This window comes from Myotis lucifugus, unplaced genomic scaffold (assembly GCF_000147115.1).
Source record: "Myotis lucifugus unplaced genomic scaffold, Myoluc2.0 scaffold_355, whole genome shotgun sequence".
NCBI classification, from domain to species: domain Eukaryota; kingdom Metazoa; phylum Chordata; class Mammalia; order Chiroptera; family Vespertilionidae; genus Myotis; species Myotis lucifugus.
The window spans coordinates 571,806-589,866 of record NW_005871403.1 but is presented as its reverse complement, the minus strand read 5'-3'; the positions used below and the strand labels follow the sequence as shown (position 1 = coordinate 589,866).

The 18,061-nt window shown below is 42.0% G+C and overlaps 1 protein-coding gene across 1 annotated transcript in view; it reads left to right on the top strand.

Moving 5' to 3' along the window:
* The window catches only part of SPECC1 (sperm antigen with calponin homology and coiled-coil domains 1), a 98,066-nt gene that overhangs the window by 24,056 nt on the left and 55,949 nt on the right, over positions 1-18,061 (top strand). The window contains exons 4-5 of the mRNA XM_023764858.1: positions 5,928-6,001; positions 6,382-6,560. Coding sequence (XP_023620626.1) covers positions 5,928-6,001; positions 6,382-6,560 — 253 coding nt within the window. The remainder of the gene's footprint in view (positions 1-5,927; positions 6,002-6,381; positions 6,561-18,061) is intronic.

The window sequence follows — 18,061 nt, the reverse complement described above, 5'->3', positions numbered from 1 at the left end:
CCAAAAAAAAGCCTGAAATGAAAGAACAAGAGAATTCTCCAGAAGAAGAGCTAAATGAAATGGAGATAAGAAATTTATCAGACATACAGTTTAGAATAATGATGACAAAGAGGCTCAACAGCATGAGAAAAAATATAGTAACTATGAAGAATGACATAGCACCAATAAGGAACACAGTGGAAGGAATATACAGTAGATTAGGAGAAGCCGAGAATTGGATCAGTGAATTAGAAGACGGGGTAGAAAAAACCACTCAATCAGAGACCCAGAAAGGAAAATCAATTAAAAAACAGTAGGACAGCTTAAGGGAGCAGTGGGACAGTACGAAACATAACAATATTCACATAATAAGTGTACCAGGAAGAAAGCGAACAAGGGATAGAGAACATGTTTGAAGAAATAATGGCAGAAAGTTTCCCTAACCTGGTGAAGGAAAAAGTCACACAAGTTCAGGAGGCACAGCCAGTCCCAAGCAAGAAGAACCTGAACAGGCCCACGCCCAGACACATCATAATTAAAATGCCAAAAATTAAAGACAGAGAATATTAAAAGCAGCAAGAGAAAAGCAATTCTACAAAGGAGCTTCCCATAAGGCTGTCAGCTGATTTCTCATCACAAACTCTACAGGCCAGAAGGGAATGACATCAAGTACTCAAGGTAATGGAAAGCAAGGATCTGAAACCAAGATTATTATATCGAGTAAGGCTATCATTCAAAATAGACAGTCAAAGAGCTTTCCAGACAAAAAAAGGCTAAAGGAGTATATCACCTCCGAGCCAAAGGGACTGATCTAATGAGGAGAAACAGAGAAACCTAGGCATACAGTGTTAAAATAACAATAAATAAGTACCTATCAATAATAACCCTAAATGTAATTGGATTAAATGCTTCAATCAAAAGGCATAGGGTAGCTGAATGGATAAAAAAACATGACCCAACTGTATGCTGTCTACAAGAGACCCACCTCAGAACAAAAGACACACACAGGATGAGAGTGAAGGGATGGGAAAAAATTTCCATGCAAATAGAAGAAAAAAAGTTGGAATAACAATACTCATATTCGACAAAATAGATTTTAAAATGAAGGTCATCACAACAGACAACAAAGGTCACTACATAATACTAAAGGGATCTATCCAACAAGAGGATATAACCCTGGTAAATATATATGCACCCAATATAGGAGCACCTAATTATATTAAAAAATCTTCTAGAGGACTTTAATGCAGAGATGGGCAACAATACAGTCATAGTAGGTGACTTTAACACCCCTCTGACTTCACTGGATAGATCTTCCAGACAAAAACTAAACAAGGAAACAGTGACTCTGAAGGACACACTTGACCAGATGGATTTAATTGAACATTTATAGAACATTTCACCCCAAAGCAGCAGAATATACATTCTTCTCAAGTGCACATGGATCATTCACAAAGACAGTCCACATGTTAGGACACAAAACAAGTCTCAATAAGTTCAAGAAAATTGAAATCATATCAAGCATCTTCTCGGATCACAGTGGAATGAAATTAGAAATCAACTACAGTAAAAACACTGAAAAACAATCAAATACATGGAGGCTAAATAGCATGTTATTAAACAATGAATGGGTTACCAATGAGATCAAGAAAGAAATAAAAAAATTTCCAGGAAACAAATGAAAATGAGCACACAACAACCCAAAATCTCTGGGATACAGCACAAGCAGTCCTGAGAGGGAAGTTCATAGCACTATAGGCCTACCTCAAAAAAACAAGAAAAATTAGCAATAAAATATTTAGCCATACAACTTAAAGAACTAGAAAGAGAACAATAAGAAAAGCCCAGATTAAGTAGAAGGAAGGAAATAAAGATTAGAGCAGAAATAAATAACACAGAGACTAAAAAAAATATAAAATCAGTGAAACCAAGAGCTGGTTTTTTGAAAGGAGAAACGAAATTGATAAGCCATTAGCCAGACTCATCAGGAAACAAAGAGTACCCAAATAAGTAAAATCAGAAATGAAAGTGGAGAAGTAACCACTGACACCACAGAAATATAAAGGATTGTAAGAAAATACTATGAACAACTATATACCAACAAGCTGGACAATATGGATGAAATGGACAAATTCGTAGAAAAATACAGTCTCCCAAAACTGAACCAGTAGGAATCAGAAAACCTGAATAGAGCAATAACAACTGATGAAATAGAAGCGGTAATAAAAAAAAACTACCAGCAAACAAAAGCCCAGGTCTGGATGGCTTCACAGGGGAATTTCACCAAACATTAAAAAAAGAACAAACACCTATACTCCTCAAACTATTTCAGAAAATCCAAGAGGAAGGAACACTTCCAAACTCTTTTTATGAGGCCAGCATTATCCTAATTCCAAAACCAGATAAAGACACTACAAAGAAAGAAACTTTATATCCCTGATGAACATGGATGCTAAAATCCTCAACAAAATTTTAGCAAATCACATCCAGCAATATATTAAAAAGATCATACACCATGACCAAGTGGGATTTATTCCAGGGGTGCAAGGCTGGTACAGTATTTGAAAATCAATAAACGTGATAAATCACATAAACAAATTGAAAGACAAAAATCACATGATCATATCAATAGATGCAGAAAAAGCATTTGACAGAATCCAACACCTATTTTTGATAAAAACTCTCAGCAAAGTAGGAGTAGAGGGAGCATATCTCAACATGATAAAGGCCATATATGACAAACCTACACCCAACATCATATTCAGTGGGCAAAAACTAAAACTATTTCCCCTAAGAACAAGACAGGGATGTCTGCTTTCACCACTTTTATTCAACATAGTACTGGAAGTCCTAGCCACAGTGATCAGACAAGAAGAAGAATAAAAGGCATCCAAATTGGAAAAAAGGAAGTAAAACTCATTATTCGCAGATGACATGATATTGTACATAGAAAACCTAAAAACTCAACAACAACAAAACTAGATTGAATAAATGAATTTGGCAATGTAGCAGGATACAAAATCAACACTCAAAAATCGATGGCTTTTTTTTATATACCAATAATGAATTCTCAGAAAGAGAAATTAAACAAACAACCCTATTTACCATTGCAACAAAAAAATTAAGATATTTAGGAATAAACTTAACCAAGGAGGTAAAAGACCTGTCCTCAGAAAACTAGAGGACATTGAAAATAGACATAGAGGAAGACATAAACAAGTGGAAGAATACTCCATGTTCATGGATTGGTAGACTCAACATCATTAAAATGTTCATACTACCCAAGGCAATCTACAAATTTAATGCAATCCCTATTAAAATACCAATGGTATATTTCACAGTGCTAGAACAAATACTCCAAAAACGTATATGGAACCAAAAAAGACCCCGAATAGCTGCAGCAATTTTGAGAAAGAAAAACAAAGATGGAGGAATCACATTGCCAGATTTCAAATTATACTACAAAGCTACTGTACTCAAAACAGCCTAGAACTGGCATAAGAATAGGCATATAGAGCAATGAAACAGAAAAGAGAACCCAGAAATTGACCCAAGCGAATTATTACGCTCAATTATTTGACAAAGGAGGCAAGAGAATATGGGAGTCAAGAGAGTCTCTTCAGCCCTGACTGGTTTGGCTCAGTGGATAGAGCGTTGGCCTGCGGACTGAAGGGTCCCAGGTTCGATTCCGGGCAAGGGCATGTACCTTGGTTGTGGGCACATCCCCAGTGGGGGGTGTGCAGGAGGCAGCTGATAGATGTTTCTCTCTCATCGATGTTTCTAACTCTCTATCCCTCTCCCTTCCTCTCTGTAAAAAATCAATAAAATATATTAAGAAAAAAAAAAGAGTCTCTTCAATAAATGGTGTTGGGAAAATTGGACAGATAGATGGAAAAAATGTTAACTAGACCACCAACTTACACCATACACAAGAGTAAAGTCAAAATGAATATAAAACTGAAATGTAAGTCATGAAACCATAAAAATCCCAGAAGAAACCATAGGCAGCAAAATCTCAGACACCTCTCATAGCAATATGTTTATAGATACATCTCCTAGGGCAAAGGAAACTAAGAAGAAAATAAATGGGACTGCATCAAAATAAAAAGTTTCTTCACAGCAAAAAAAACAAAACAAAAAACAAAAAAAACAAAACCCATCAACAAAATAAAAAGAAACCACCGTATGGGAGAACATATCTGGCAATGAATGATACATCTGATAAAGAGTTAATATCCAAAATATATAAGAAACTCATACAACTTAACAAAAGGAAGACAATCTAATTGAAAAATGGGCAAAGGACCTAAATAGACACTTCTCCAAAGAGGACATACAGATGGCCATGAGACATGAAAAAAATGCTCAAAGTCACTGATCATCAGAGAGATGCAAATTAAAATGACTATGAGGTACCATCTCAGACCTGTCAGAATGGCTACCATCAGCAAATCAACAAATGACAAGTGCTGGTGAGGATGTGGAGAAAAGGGAACCCAGGTACACTACTGGTGGGAATGCAGACTGTTGCAGCCATTATGGAAAACAGTATGGAGTTTCCTCAAAAAATTAAATATGAAACTGCCATTTGACCCAGTGATCCCACTTCTAGGAATATCCTAAGAAACCCAAAACACCAATCAGAAAGAATGTATGCACCCCTGTGTTCATAGCAGCACAATTTACAATTGCTAAGGTCTGGAAACAGCCCAATTGCCCATCAGCAGATGAGTGGATAAAAAAGCTGTGGGACATTTACTCCATAGAATAGTATGCAGAAGTAAAAAAGAAGAGTCTCTTACCCTTTGAGATAGCATAGAGGGACTTGGAGAGTATCATCCTAAGTAAAATAAGTCGGTTAGGGAAAGACAAGTATCACATGATCTCACTCATATGTAGAATCTAATGAACAAAATAAACGGATGAACAAAATAGATGCAGAGACATGGAAACATGGCACAGACTGTGGGACAACCCATGGGACACAGACAATAGGGTGGTGCCCAGGGACACACAAACCCAGCCAAGGATAATCACTCCTCCTCATAAGATCCTTGAAAGAAATGGACAGAAAAGTGAACTTAAACGTTAAGGAGCATTTTCTCGTTCTGCAGCACTGACCCAAACACAAATTTTTGGGCCTCACATGCTGAATTAGAATTTCTGGGGGAGGACCTAAACCTGTGGGACTTTTTAAGCTTCTCTGATAATTCTGATTCATATTCTTAATAGACAACTGCTGCTCTTTAGTGGATCGCGAGGAAGCATTGAAGGATTGTGACTAGGTAGAGGACATGGTCAGATTCAAAGTGAAAAGACTCTGACAGTAACGGGAGAGAACTGGAGACAGACAGAGTGAGGAGCTAAAGATGTTCTGAGTGAGGGAGACGTAGTCACGTCACTGAAAGCTCTGAAAGTACACACACCCACATTCCTCTGCCCTGGGGATTCCAACTCCATGATCGGAGTCTGCGGCTTGGACGTCTGTGCTTTTGAAAAGCTTCCCAAGTGACTCTGAGGTTTCACTGTGATTAAGAACTGCAGCTCTAGAAATGGGCCTGAGAGGCACCACGGTACTAACTAGTCATCTCCTCTGTTACCAGAAGCCTCACAGCGCTGAGGACATTCAGGACGATATGTACAGAACTCAGGGAGGCCACGAGTGAGGGTAACAAGTGTGAGGAGCTGTAGGTCTCTTCCCACAGCGCCTGTGACCTGGGTGTAACCTAACCAAAACCCACATGTTTTTCAGTTCATCCCGTGCTCTCTTTTAGAAGAACCTCCTGCTTCTGGCTCCCAGTGTTCAGGTGCTGAGGGTGGGATTCACAGTAGAGTGGGTGGATTTTAGCGCCTGTTGCAAATCCGGAGCTGCTCCTTTGCTACCTTGCTTACCTTTTCCCAAGAGTCTCACAACTCTGCCAACTGCTGTCTGACTTCTTTGCTCCTAGGCAGTGTGATGAAGCTGGAGGAACAGAAAGCAGACCTGGAGAGGCAGCTGAAGACTCTGACTAAGCAGATAAAGGTGAGATGTGGTTATAGCAGGGTCGGGGACCTTCTCCACCACTTTACCGGAATCCCCCTTAGGTTTGGAAACCTTTGAAAAATACCCTGATTACTCTCGCTAGCCTAGCCTGTTTTTTCATAGTGCATTTCCATGGCATGGGCCCAGGTGAGTGTTGGCAGGAAGTAAAATTAAAGCGACCATTCAGTTTCAGGATGGAGAACTCTGATAGCACGAAGGCCTGACTCCCACCTGTGCCTTTTCCCTGTAGTGAGATGCCAGCGCCTCACTAAGACTGCCGAGCTGGTCTTTCTCAGTGTTGGGCACGGGGGACCCGGAGCCCCGCCAGGGTGCCAGCCCTGGTGGGCGTCTGATGTGTGTGGGGGCTCTGGCATTCTCAGGAGGAAACCGAGGAGTGGAGGCGCTTCCAGGCGGACCTGCAGACGGCGGTGGTGGTGGCCAATGACATCAAGTGTGAGGCCCAGCAGGAGCTGCGCACTGTGAAGAGGAGGCTGCTGGAGGAAGAGGAGAAGAACGCGAGGCTGCAGAAGGAGCTTGGGGACATGCAGGGCCACGGCAGGTTGGTCATGAGTGGGGCACCCGAGTCTGAGGGCTCCTGGACAGTGCTTGGCTTCTCACTAACCACCTTGCACGGCCTTCCGTGACGCTTTATGTCTCTGTGCTGAAGTTGTTCCCTTCTCTACCTCTACTGCCATGCACACCCGGGAACATTCCTTCCTGTACTGGTCTCTGCTGTTCTCTGGCTTAAGGTGTTGAGAAAGCTCTTACACGTGTACAAAAGCTCTAGCCCAGTATCTCCTGGGCTAAAAGGTTAAAAGTCATGCCCAGGGTGCTCCTGAGGTCTAGTGTCTGTTAGTGCTGGGATGCGCACACCTCAGTGGCTGTGGCAGCACCTGCCCGGCTCACTCGGTGCGGTGGGAAGTGTCGCCAGATGCAGGGCTCGCTCTTCCTGGCCCAGGGACGTGCTTCTGTATGGGCAGCATCTGCAGGCTGCCTCAGAAAGCCTTTGAAACAAGCCACTTCGTTAAAAAGAATGAGCGTGGAAAACACATCTGGCTAATATATGACTCTCGCTTCAGTTCTTGAGGGAGGGAATTCACACAGTGTATGGCTCCAGAAAGCTTTAACAACAAAATTTCGGAGGTATTCCTAACATTAATTATGGTTTAAAATTTAAATGGTTTACAAACAAGATTATAAATAATATTTTGGGCTTTAACTAATGCAGTGTTATATTTCCCCAATCAGGAATAAATGTCCTTAACTTTGAAATTATTGAATATTAAGAAAAGATTTTGAATTTTCAGATATCTCCCAAATGTAGTATTTTTTAAAATATATTTTTATTGATTTCAGAAAGGAGAGGAGGAGAGAGATAGAAACATCGATGAGAGAGAATCATTGATCAGCTGCCTCCTGCACTCCCCCTAATGGGGATCAAGCCCACAACCAAGGCATGTGCCCTGGTTCATAGGTTGATGTTCAACCACTAAGCCATGCTGGCTGGGCTCAAGTATATTTTAAAATGAAAGTTAGTAGGTATGAATGCTGATTGTACGGTTTGCCCTTTTTCTATGTTTTCAGGATCAGGAGGTTGTTCATTGGCTAGATTTTGAGTCTGATATGTTAGAATTTTATGACATTGTAAAGAATAGATTTTCTCAGAATTCCGTTTTGGTTCTCTTGCCAAACTTGCTTCAATCCCTCATTCTTTTGTTTATGACTTTTCTATGAAATAGCCTCTAAGAGAAGGATTAAGATGTGTAGCTGATTTCACAGTTCACTTTTGAAAATCAAGATCATTTTATAGTCACACCTATACTCTCTGGCCACCATAGCGTGTGAATTTTAAGTTGAGGGAAAAGAATAGGAAAACTAGATTTCATAGAGTTCCCTACTGAAACATTTTGAGGTCATTCTAGTTTTCTTTTGTGTTTCCTTTATTTGTCCATTTGTTTTGGTTTATATTGTGTGTTTTTGGAAGAGGGGCAAAATTGTAACTTGCATCACTTCATTTGTACATTACTTTAAAGATAAATGGTAAAAGACAAGTCTTGAGTTTGTGTTATCGTATGAGATGCCACATTTCTTTTTTTTTTAAACAAGCAGCCAGGTATTTAATAAGAGATATGCTTATGGAAACAGAAGAATAAAAACAAAGGTTAATGGTCAGAACAAATTATAAAGTAGTTTCTGAGTTTGTAAGATTTTCAGTCAAGAACATTTTTTTATGTAAGACAAAGTTTCTTTTGTTGGAATGAAAGCAAGCAGTGAAATCTGATAGATCCTCTTTATCTGCAGTTTAAATATCTCTGGTGATATCATCAGATGCTCAGGTAAATTATAGGTGATCTGAGTTACGGCACTGTATGCTACCTGTGGTCTTGATGCCAAAATGGCACCCGTTGTTACTGACAAAGTTGAAGGTGAAGGAGGTGGTAGGAGTGAGCCAGCTGGGCTGCATAGGCTCCAGAAACAAGGTCCATCTGGGTCATCAGAAAATGTTACCAAGCAAGGACCTGACCTCGGGCCGGCCTGGAGTGTGTGAGTTCTTGACTTAGTGCAGGAAAGATTTCACAACATGCGTTCAGGTGATTTTGAGAGGACGTTATTAAGCTGGGGAACAAGGAAGGGCCTAGGGTAGAGAAAACAAGAGGAAAGAGACCAGGCAGGGCTGCTTTGGCTTTCCAGAAACATTGCAGGAAAGAAGTAAGCCAAGGCAGGGCTGTGTCAGCCACTGGAGAGTAAGAGAAAGCTTCAGGAGTGAGCTGCCACTGCCCATTGCTGCCCTGGTTACAAGTCTCATGGAGTCCCTTAGAGCAGTGGTTGCCAACCGGTGGTCCGCAGACCACTGGTGGTCCTTGAGGTCCGAAAGGTTGGCGGCTGCTGCCTTAGAGTTTAGGAGATGCACGCCCGTGGGGAGGGAAAGGAGCAGGCATGCTCCTGAGAGGGAGATCGTGCTGAGATGCTGCGTTTCTAACGTAGACTCTAAGATGCAGCCCCAGTTATTCAACTTGAACCCTGATATCACAGGACATGTTGGCATGCATCTTGACAATTTAGTGTTCCATATGCTATATCCTACATCTTCAAACTTAGGGTCACTTTTTTTTTTAACACAATATGTTTCTCTTTTGATTTTCCAGTGATTTGCAAACCTACCTCCAAAGTCCAGCAGTTTAATGCCTTATTGCAAAACATTTCAAACGTTAGAATCACGCCAATCCAGAACATGGCATATCACTGCAACCCTGTAGGCTTCAGTGTATGCTTGCCGATCACTGCATTGGGCAGCACTTCAGACAACTGCCAGGGCTGGTCTCTTGTCTGACTTTGCGCCTCTCTTGCAAGCTGCCCCTTCTAAAGAGTTGACTATTTGAAAGTTACTACTCGCTGATGGCTCAGCCACTTCCTGAACCTACCACTTGATCAAGACATGAAACCAACTCATACCCTCAAAGGTCCTGAAGTGACATAGTGTTCCCTTCTTGACTGATGGTTCTTGACTGAAAGGCAATTTGACTTTTACAGTCATCTAATGAGAACTCAAAAGTCATTCTTGGTTCAGGCACAGTCAAAGAACTTGCAGAAAACTCTCTGATGAGGTCTTCCAAGTGCGACCAAGAGAAGGTAAGAGCATCTGAAAGCACCTTGATCGTAACACAGGACTCACTGATTTACATTCTCATTTGCATATACTGGCATTTGAGGGAAGATGGTTAGGCTAGTGGGAGGGCAAATGAAGTTCCTGTTTATTACCAAGAACTCAATAATTAGACAAAGTGGACTGTTAAATAGTTTTGTATTTTGGATAGTTTGAAAACTTAGCTCGTGATCATCATCAGTCCTATTAGGTTTTCAAAGGTATTTTTTAGAGTCAGAATAACTGATGCTAAGGTGTACAGGAAAATGGGGTTCAAGTCTCCTCTTTGCCACCAACTGGCAAGGATTCCTTCCCAGACCCAGCTCCTTCCTCTCTTAAGCGAGGAGATAACAGCAGGTCGTTTTTAAGGCCCCGTAGGCTCTGCTGTTCCTGCGAGTATTGGTCAGCTGAGAGTCAGGTGCCCGCAGCACTTCCTTCCCGCGCAGTCCTTGGACCCTCCTTGCCACGGTGGCATTTCCATAGTCCAGCTGGGCTGTGGACCTCATCTTTCTCTTCCAGAAATTGGAAAAGCCAGGATAGTTTTCATGGATCTGCAAGTGATGTGTTTTGTGGACATGTACAAATTAATGGAGGGAAGATAATAAATAACTTTTCAACTCTGGCTTCTTTCAATTTTGAACCATTAAGAGAAAGACACTGAAGTGAAAACTTTCCTTGAAATTAAAACATCGAACCTTTTCTCTGAAACGTTGAGTCCTGGGGCCTGGCAGACAGAGAACATGCATGCAGCGCGACTTAAGGACTTGATGGGCCACACGCAGTGTTTCTACAGAAAGTCATTGTCGATGGCAGCACATGACACGGCCCTCAACAGCAGCGGGGAAGGCCCAGGGGGTTCCTCAGCAAAGACCATTGGTCTTAGGGTGACTTCCTCGGTTTTCACTGTGTATCATAAGACACCAATAAGCACCCATGGCAGACGTCTCAAAAAGAGGTCATGGAAAACACTACACATCTGTGCCTAATTAACTGTGTCCGTTTCTAAAGCAGCCTGTCTGCGATTCAAAAATGTGTGTGCACCACTTAGCTTGTACCACTTGTTCTCGTGTTGTCACCTCTCCGCGAGCAGCATGGCTGCATATCACCGCCAGACTCTGGGATTGGCTTTTAACTCTGCGTGTGCGCACATGTGTTCTGCCCTGATGTCAGCCGTGTGCCTGTGCCGCCCTGTGTGTTGTTGTTACAGCTGCAATGTGTCAGCTGCTCGCCCAGGACTCCGTGGTTGTCACTGAAAGGGAGCTGTAGATTCTTGTCACTTAGTTATCTTTCCAGCTCTCTTGCTGCAGATGCTTCGATGCAGCATCCCTGGCTCTGGGGGATGGGGACCAGTTCCCAGGGAGATTCCTGAGCAGTTTCTGAGCAGGCCTCACATTAGTACTTTTGATTGCCAGGAGCCTCCGGCATTTTATTCGGTCAGTGCAGAAACTGGTCCTCTGGTACCCCAACAAGCTGAATTCTTTCCCTCTTGGACTACTTGTTTTTTCATAGCTTAAATTTGCGTTTATGGCATTAGACGCACAGCCAGTAATTCTAAACAGCTGTCTGCTTCCCTGCTCCCCAGCCCCCATCTTTACAGATTTGCTTTGGAATGTGTGGACAGGAGCTTCCCTGAGGCCTTTAGGATTTTTATGCTGTAATAATAAAATAAACCCTTTTCTCTTTTTCTTCTTCGGCCGTGACTAGCGGACAGTAGAGGGAAGCAGAGTCACTGTGACTTTCAGAGAGCCTGACTTTGGTTTCCTGGGCGCCTCCGCCTCCCCAGCACAGCTGTCTGTGGGTGAAGAGCTAGCGGAGGAGCCTCATGTGGCATTGTGAAGTCTTTAGCATTTTCTCTGTCTGAAGCCTCCTGACTTCCAAGAGTATTGGAACCAGGAACTCAAGCAGGTCAGTCCTGCTCTGGGTATTAGCTCTCCCAGGGGACAGCGTCAGCCGTGGTATTTACACTTGTAGACTGAGGTCATGTGGCATTAAGCAGCTCCTTTACCAGCCTTTCCCCTCCCATTTCTATTTCCACAGCGCCATGGTCTCTGTCAGCTAGCAGAGCATTGACGGAAGAAAGACCCAGCCCCTGCCATGATGGGAACCTACAGCCATTGCTCTTTGAAAGGGGGAGTCATGTAGAGGAGAAATTACCTCTTTATAGAGCCACGCTGTCTCCTCGTAGCACCCACTGTTTCTCACACACAGTCATTGCAGTCAAGTCTCTTAACCTTTTTTTCTACTTTTTTGGAGTCAACTCATTACACAAAGATGATTCTCCCCTCTTTTTTTTTTTTCTCTTTTTCTCAGAAGATTCAGCAGACTTTTACTTGGAGCATAAAATGAAATTCTGAAAACACACACACAAAGACAAAGTACGAGTCTGTTGTGAAAAGCATTTCTATGCACAGCTAGTGTTGAGGGAGCAGTGGCCTAGCCAGTGCAGGGCGCCAGTGAATGCGAGGAGCCAGGCGTGTGCGCCCCGTGGAGTTGATCTTTATGCTTCCTTTTGAATATGGTGCCTGATAATCATGGGATTAACACTATTTAAGGCAAGAGAGGAAGCCATCTATGTGACATCTCACTCTGAAGAAGTTAGTCCTTTCCTATAGCAAGGCTTGCCGAGCCGGCGCAGGCGCAGGCCGGGGTCTGACTTCGTTGCTGCATCTGAAACAAGCCACCCACAAGTTCCGGTTTGATTTCCAATATTCCCTGCTGGGCTCAACAGAAGTAGGTGTTTGGTTGATAATAAAGGACATAGTTAAGCCAGTAGCTTAATGTGGTGACAATGCTAATTGGAATCTAATTGAAAACAACTACAACCAAAGCCTCATGAATAAAACTTACTCTGGAAACTTAAAGACTTTTAAAATCCAGAAGCATAGAGTTCAAAGTGTGATTTTAAACTTTTGGAAGTACATATGTTTGTGAAGATCTGTACCAGTTCAGCAAATCCTACCCGCAGTTCTCATGTGAGGAACTCCTGTACAGTCCAGATGCGTTGGGTCGTTAGCAGCTACCTTATCCACAGGAGAAGACAGGAGTTGCATCTGATCCAAGGAAAACCAGGAACAGGATACTCTAACTCAGGAGGATGCTGTGGGTGTCACACTGGAGACCTGCTGGATAGAAATGTATCTGTTGGGAGCTTTACCTCAGATTGAGGATTCTTAGAATGAGATGAAATCCATTTGCCGAGTGTTTTCACATTAAACAGTAAGACAAGTTCAACCTCAACTTCAAGTGCCCAGCTGTGTTTGCACCCCGTGTCTTGCTCTGTCTACTCTGGAGTCTGTTGGATATTTTTATATGTAAGCGTTTATGAAATGCTAAATAAATGTGACTATTTAGAAGAGTCTGTTGCCTGATTTTTTAAAAAATCACTGGCCACAATTCTGAAGGGCCTTTAATGTCATTTGTTCTTAATTTTCTAGTGCACATAGTTTCAGAACTTTAAAGCCACGTCAGATAGCTAGAATTTGAGGAAGCAAGCTGGACTTCCAATACAAGTTATAGTCAGGAGGCTCATTTTAAATATGAATGTCATTATTACATGATTTTATTATTAAAACAAGAGAGCAAGGAGCAAAATACTGATTTTACATACATTTTTTAAAGCAAAACTGTTGGAAAATATATCACATAAAATTTGAAGTCTAGATTTGTTTTGTTTTTGTTGAAATTTAAAAACAGATCTTTTGGTGCTTTAATGTATTGGATTTCTTCTTATTTATGAAGTAATATTTAGGTATGCTGGTAACAAAATGGAGATGTATAAAGAAAAATATTAATCTTTCTTGCCCTCTAGTACCACCCTCTAAGGTAATCAGTGGTCACAGTACATATTTTTCTTTACCTCCCACTTTACTCATGTGAATATACATACACACACACACACACACACACACATATATGGTTAATTGATATATTTTTTACAAAAATGGGATTGTGTCTGTACATTACTCTGGACGTTCACGTTTCACTTAGCACATGTATCGTGGGCATCCTTCCAGGTTGACATAACTGCATGGAATCCCAGGCGTTGGACGTGCCCTAGAATATTCAAATACTGTCATACTGATGAGCATCAGGGTTATATTTTCCAGTTTTTTTCTTTCCAAATAATACTGTAACCATCCTTATTCACGTAGCCTTCTAGACTTGTGTTTTATTGTGATAGGATGGGTTCCTAAAAGTGTGACTACTGCCTTAGAGAATGCGCACACCTTTCATTTTAATAGACGGCGCCAGATAGTTTACCTGAGACTGGGGACACGTTACTCCTGATGCCAGTGCCTGTTTACACACAGCCTTGGCAGCGGCAGATAGTTCTCATCTTGATTCTTGCCAATGGGGTGAGCAAAAAGCGCTCTCTCCTCTCTCTAGTACTTCAGTTCACCTTTCTCTGAGCATGTGTTCATATAGCAGCCATTTGCATTTCTCTTTTGAGAATTGCTAGTTTAACACTTATGCTGATTGTTTTTCTCTAATCAGTTTATAAACCAGTGTTTTATTGGGGGGCGGGTGTTTATCTCCTTGCAGTTTGGGTATTTTGGCTTTATCTTTATCATGGAAAATTTTATATTGTTATGTAATAGTTTGTCGGTATTTTCCATTACTGCTTTTCTTTACTGGACTTTGTTTCTGTGTAAGATTTCCCCCACCCTAATCATGTACAGATAGACTATTACATTTTCCTCACCTATTTTCCACACACACACATTTTATCTTTCTTTGCTTGCTGAGTGGTGCGAGGTGGAGGTCTTTTTCTTCCACATGACAGCCAGGCGTGCAGCAGTTGTCCTTTGACCACTGACTGAAATGCCACCTCACATTGTTCATGTCATCTATATTCAGAGAGGTTTTTCCAATATGTCCTCATTTCTTTTTCTCTTGAGTTGGTTCTACTTTAAAATATTATAATGCAATTATTAAATTGCTGATACCATTTTTAAATTCTTTCCTTTCAGTTTATTATTTCCTGGAATTTCGTTGTGTTCTTGAGGCAGGTGCTATCAAGTGTCTAATTCTGTTTCCTGTCGTAAATGTATGAATATCTCTTCTGTTCAGTTATTCTCTTCATTTATTTTTGCCTGTGCATTGTGCCTGACTCCTTTAAAGGAGCTTCTTCTGCCTTAAACTGGGTAAGTTTGTGTTACATGTCAGAGACCCAGGAGCTCAGACAAGCACAGAGGAACAGGTGCGCACGGGTGGACATTCGCTCGTGTCCAGTGTCTTCTGTTTGGTGACAGAAGGTGGGAGCCAGCTTTCTCAGTCTAGTCTTACTTGGCCTACTGTTGTTTTAGGACATGTGCTGTGGCTTTCCTCCCCATCTTCCCTTTCTGCTTTGCCCTTTGTGCCTGGAATAAACCAGCCCTGGCCTCCTAGGAAAGTCATATCTGAACGTCACTGATCCTTTGCAGGAAGTTTGCTCTGCGTGCTGTCTGGTCATCGTGCTGCGCCCAGCCCTGGCCCCTGGTATAGGGGACATGAGCAGGGTTTACCCATATCTTTATTTTCTTTGAAAGGGAATTGGGGATAGTAGTAAACCCTCAGTATTTTCTTTCCATATTTTTCCCCTTATTCTCTATGTAGCAGAAATTCTTCAAAGCCTAGGGGGGGTAGATATTTTTCCGTAGTGTCCAATACTGATGAAGGATTTTTATGATATATTTCTTGGGTTCTTATTGTTGGGGTTGGAGATTAAGATGCATGTGTTTACTAGTAGATTAGCATCTTACCCTGTTTGTTTTTATTGTCATATGTATGCTTATATTGAAATTCAAAAGTGAAAATCAAGACATTGGTTGACATCTGAGAGACCGAATACTTACTAATTTGTCTTCACTCTAGAGCTACAAATGTCTTTTAGGTTTGTTTAGTGCATAACAATAAGAAACATTTTGAGAAAATTGCACTTTGGGCACGGGCATAGAGTGAGCAAAGGCACAAAGGCAGGACATAGAAGCAGAACATCAGCTGGCGAGGCGTCTAGTTGGGAAGCTGGGAGGGATGTCAGTCTGTAGCCCCGGAAAGGCCCGCACTGCGGGAAAGACCTGTGTGGACATGTGATTGACATGACTGGTCTCTACAGGCATTCAGCTCCAGTTGTGAAGGTAGCAGTGGGGCAATGTGACATTTCCCAAACATAGTTAACCTTTGAATACTTTAAAAGTAATTACTTATAAGAGCTCATGTGTTCTTAGATCAAAATAGATAACACAAAGTGGTGTCCTTTATGAGGAAGAAATGCTGTAGTAAACCACCATTTATAGACTGTTCTATAACCAAACAAGGAAAGCAATGACTTAGAGATTAGGTAACATTTTTAAAAATGAAAGATACAGACATAATTGCACATATATACATATATATAAATTATAATGAAAGATCTATAAGGTAGACCAGCAGTCAGTGAGATGACATGGTCCATGGGGAATACATCTCCTGCCCTGTGTTCCTGCATCAGATGACCTCACCTACAATTGTCTGTCATTCTCAGGTATGGATTGCCACTTACTAAGAGCATATTACTGCATAAAAATAAGAGCAACTAAATAAATATTGTTAGTATTTTTCTTAACTGTATGTTAAATAAATTTATGTTTTTTAAGTGAGGAAGGTACACCCTCTTTATTTTTAATTTTTATTTATTGCTTGATTTTAGTGAGACAGAGGAAGGAAGAGAGAGAAACATCAATTTGTTGTTCCACTTATTGATACATTCATTTGGTTCTTGTGCCCTGACTAGGGATCAAACCCACAACCTTGGCATATCTGGACAATGCTTTAATCAACTGAGCTGCCTGGCCAGGGCTATGTTAAATAAATTTAAACAATAAATACCATCAAAATTCTTCTTAGAACCCTTGTATGCTTCTCAGGACTTCATGCATTATCAAAAATTTGAGAAAGACATGGCCACACAGCCGGATTTGCATTCCAGATTCACCATTGACAAGCCGCTTTGTCAAATTTTTCTTCTAAAATATCGGAGTTTTGCCTGGCTGGTGTGGGTCAGTGGTTGAGCATCATCCTATGAACCAGGAGGTCACTGTTCGATTCCCAGTGAGGGCACATGCCCGGGTTGCCAGCTCAATCCCCAGTGGGGGGCATGCAGAAGGCAGCTGATCAATGATTCTCCCTCATCATTGATGTTTCTAACTCTCTCTTCCTCTCCCTTCCTCTCTGAACTCAATAAAAATATATCTTAAAAAAATATTGGAGTTTTGTGGAAAATTCAATTAGATAATGTTTTTAAGACGATATTTACTGTGGAGTTATGTCATACATGTATTTTCTTGTAGAAATTATTCATTATTGTCATAGTTTCACCTGCTGGTGGTGGATGGAAACCCGCCTCCTCATTGTTGTTTTAAACATGGCCCCTAAGCAAGGGTAGCCGTTTCAACTGAGATGCACCTGAAGAAAGAAGCTAAATGCCGTAAAAAACGAATGCATTAGGCTAATTGAAAGATGGTATATTTGTATTCAGCTGTATTTACAAAACATGTAAGCTGTATTCGGTGTTTGGGGTTGACCTTAGAACCTAACATCTGTCTTAGGAGTCATCAGCTAGCCTTGACAAATGTTTACTCAAATAGTGGTACCTTGCAACTTCTCATTTAATGTATTTGCTGTAATACATCCACCTGTCTCTATGTTTAAATGCTTCTTAATATCTTTTATACAATATAGAGTTCTCATTCTTCCTTGGAAAAGTGGAAATGTAATACAGTTAACCCTTGAACAACACTGGTATTAGGGCACAGTTGAGAACCTGTGAATTTTGACTCCCTGTGCCCTCTTGCAGTCTGGGGCCCCTCAGGGGATGTCCACCTGCTGGTTTAGGCCCGCTCCCCAGGGGATCGGGCCTAAGCTGGCAGTCAGACATCCCTCTGGCAGCCCGGGAGACCTCGGGGAATGTCCACTTGCCAGCAGGGAGCAGGCCTAAGCTGCAGTCAGACATCCTTAGCACTGCTGAGGAGGTGGGAGAGGCTCCCGCCACCACCGCTGTGCTGGCAGCCATCAGCCTAGCTTGTGGCTGAGCAGAGCTCCCCCCTGTGGAGTGCACTGACCACCAGAGGGCAGCTCCTTCATTGAGCGTCTGCCCCCGGTGGTCAGTGTGTGTCATAGTGACCAGTCATTCTCATTCGTCTGCTCATTAGGGTCAATTTGCATAATTACTCTTTTTTATTATTAGAGGCTTGGTGCATTGGGTGGGGGCTGGCTGATTTGCCCTGAAGGGTGTCCTGGATCAGGGTGGGGGTCCCTCTGGGTGCCTGGCCAGCCTGGGTGAGGGCTGAGGGCCGTTTCAGGCTGTCCACACCCCCTCCAGGTGGGGTCCCACTGGGTGCTGCAGCTGGTGCAGGCTAATGCTGTTGCAGCTGCAAACCCCCAGCGGGGACCCTCAAACC